The sequence below is a fragment of the Phytophthora parasitica genome (assembly GCF_000247585.1).
Source record: "Phytophthora parasitica INRA-310 unplaced genomic scaffold supercont2.1, whole genome shotgun sequence".
Classification (NCBI taxonomy): Eukaryota; Oomycota; class Peronosporomycetes; order Peronosporales; family Peronosporaceae; genus Phytophthora; species Phytophthora nicotianae.
In genome coordinates this window covers 2,765,755-2,766,324 of record NW_008634126.1, presented here as the reverse complement: position 1 = coordinate 2,766,324, position 570 = coordinate 2,765,755, and the positions used below count along the sequence as shown (strand labels likewise).

Below are 570 nucleotides of genomic sequence, written 5' to 3'. Positions count from 1 at the left end.
AGTGAAAATGAACCTTTGAGACACTTAGGGTTAGGAAGTGTCAAGAGTCGTGACAATACCTTACTCTAAGTGACTCACGACAGTACTCCTGACTGGCTGTCAGCCAGTGGCTGTCATTCACAGTTATTCAGAGAGGCAACCAAGACGCTCAGGGTGACCCCAGAGAGACGCCGAGGGAGACGCCCAGCGCAGCGAAGACGCTCAGGTCGACGCCCAGAACGGGCGAGATGGCCACCGAGAGGCCCAGCACGGACGAGATGGCCACCGAGAGGCCCAGCGCGGCCGGGTCACCCAGCACAGCCCACACGCCTAGGGAGACGTCCAGGGAGACCCCCTGCGCAGCCGAGACGCCCACAGAAACGCCTAGCGCTGGTGAGAAGCCAATGGCTGCTCCAGGGGCGCACGTCGCAAATTCGCCTGAAGATTTGAGGTACGCATTAAAGTTATTTTATTTATTTTTTAAGATTGATTCTACCTGCTGTATTATAGTACCAATAATTATGTAGCAGGTTTAACTGAGCTTGTAATGAACGCAAACTTAGGAGAAGTCAACTACAACCGTCAGCTGTT

General features: G+C 53.5%; 1 protein-coding gene across 1 annotated transcript; it reads left to right on the top strand.

The window, feature by feature from the left end:
* Window positions 1-227: 227 nt before the first annotated feature.
* Window positions 228-519, top strand: PPTG_00723 (hypothetical protein; the record flags this gene model as incomplete). The annotated part of the gene is made up of 2 exons (XM_008892180.1): window positions 228-430; window positions 510-519. 2 exons carry the CDS (start codon window positions 228-230, stop codon window positions 517-519), a joined length of 213 nt encoding a protein of 70 aa, XP_008890428.1.
* Between the last annotated feature and the right edge of the window lie 51 nt (window positions 520-570).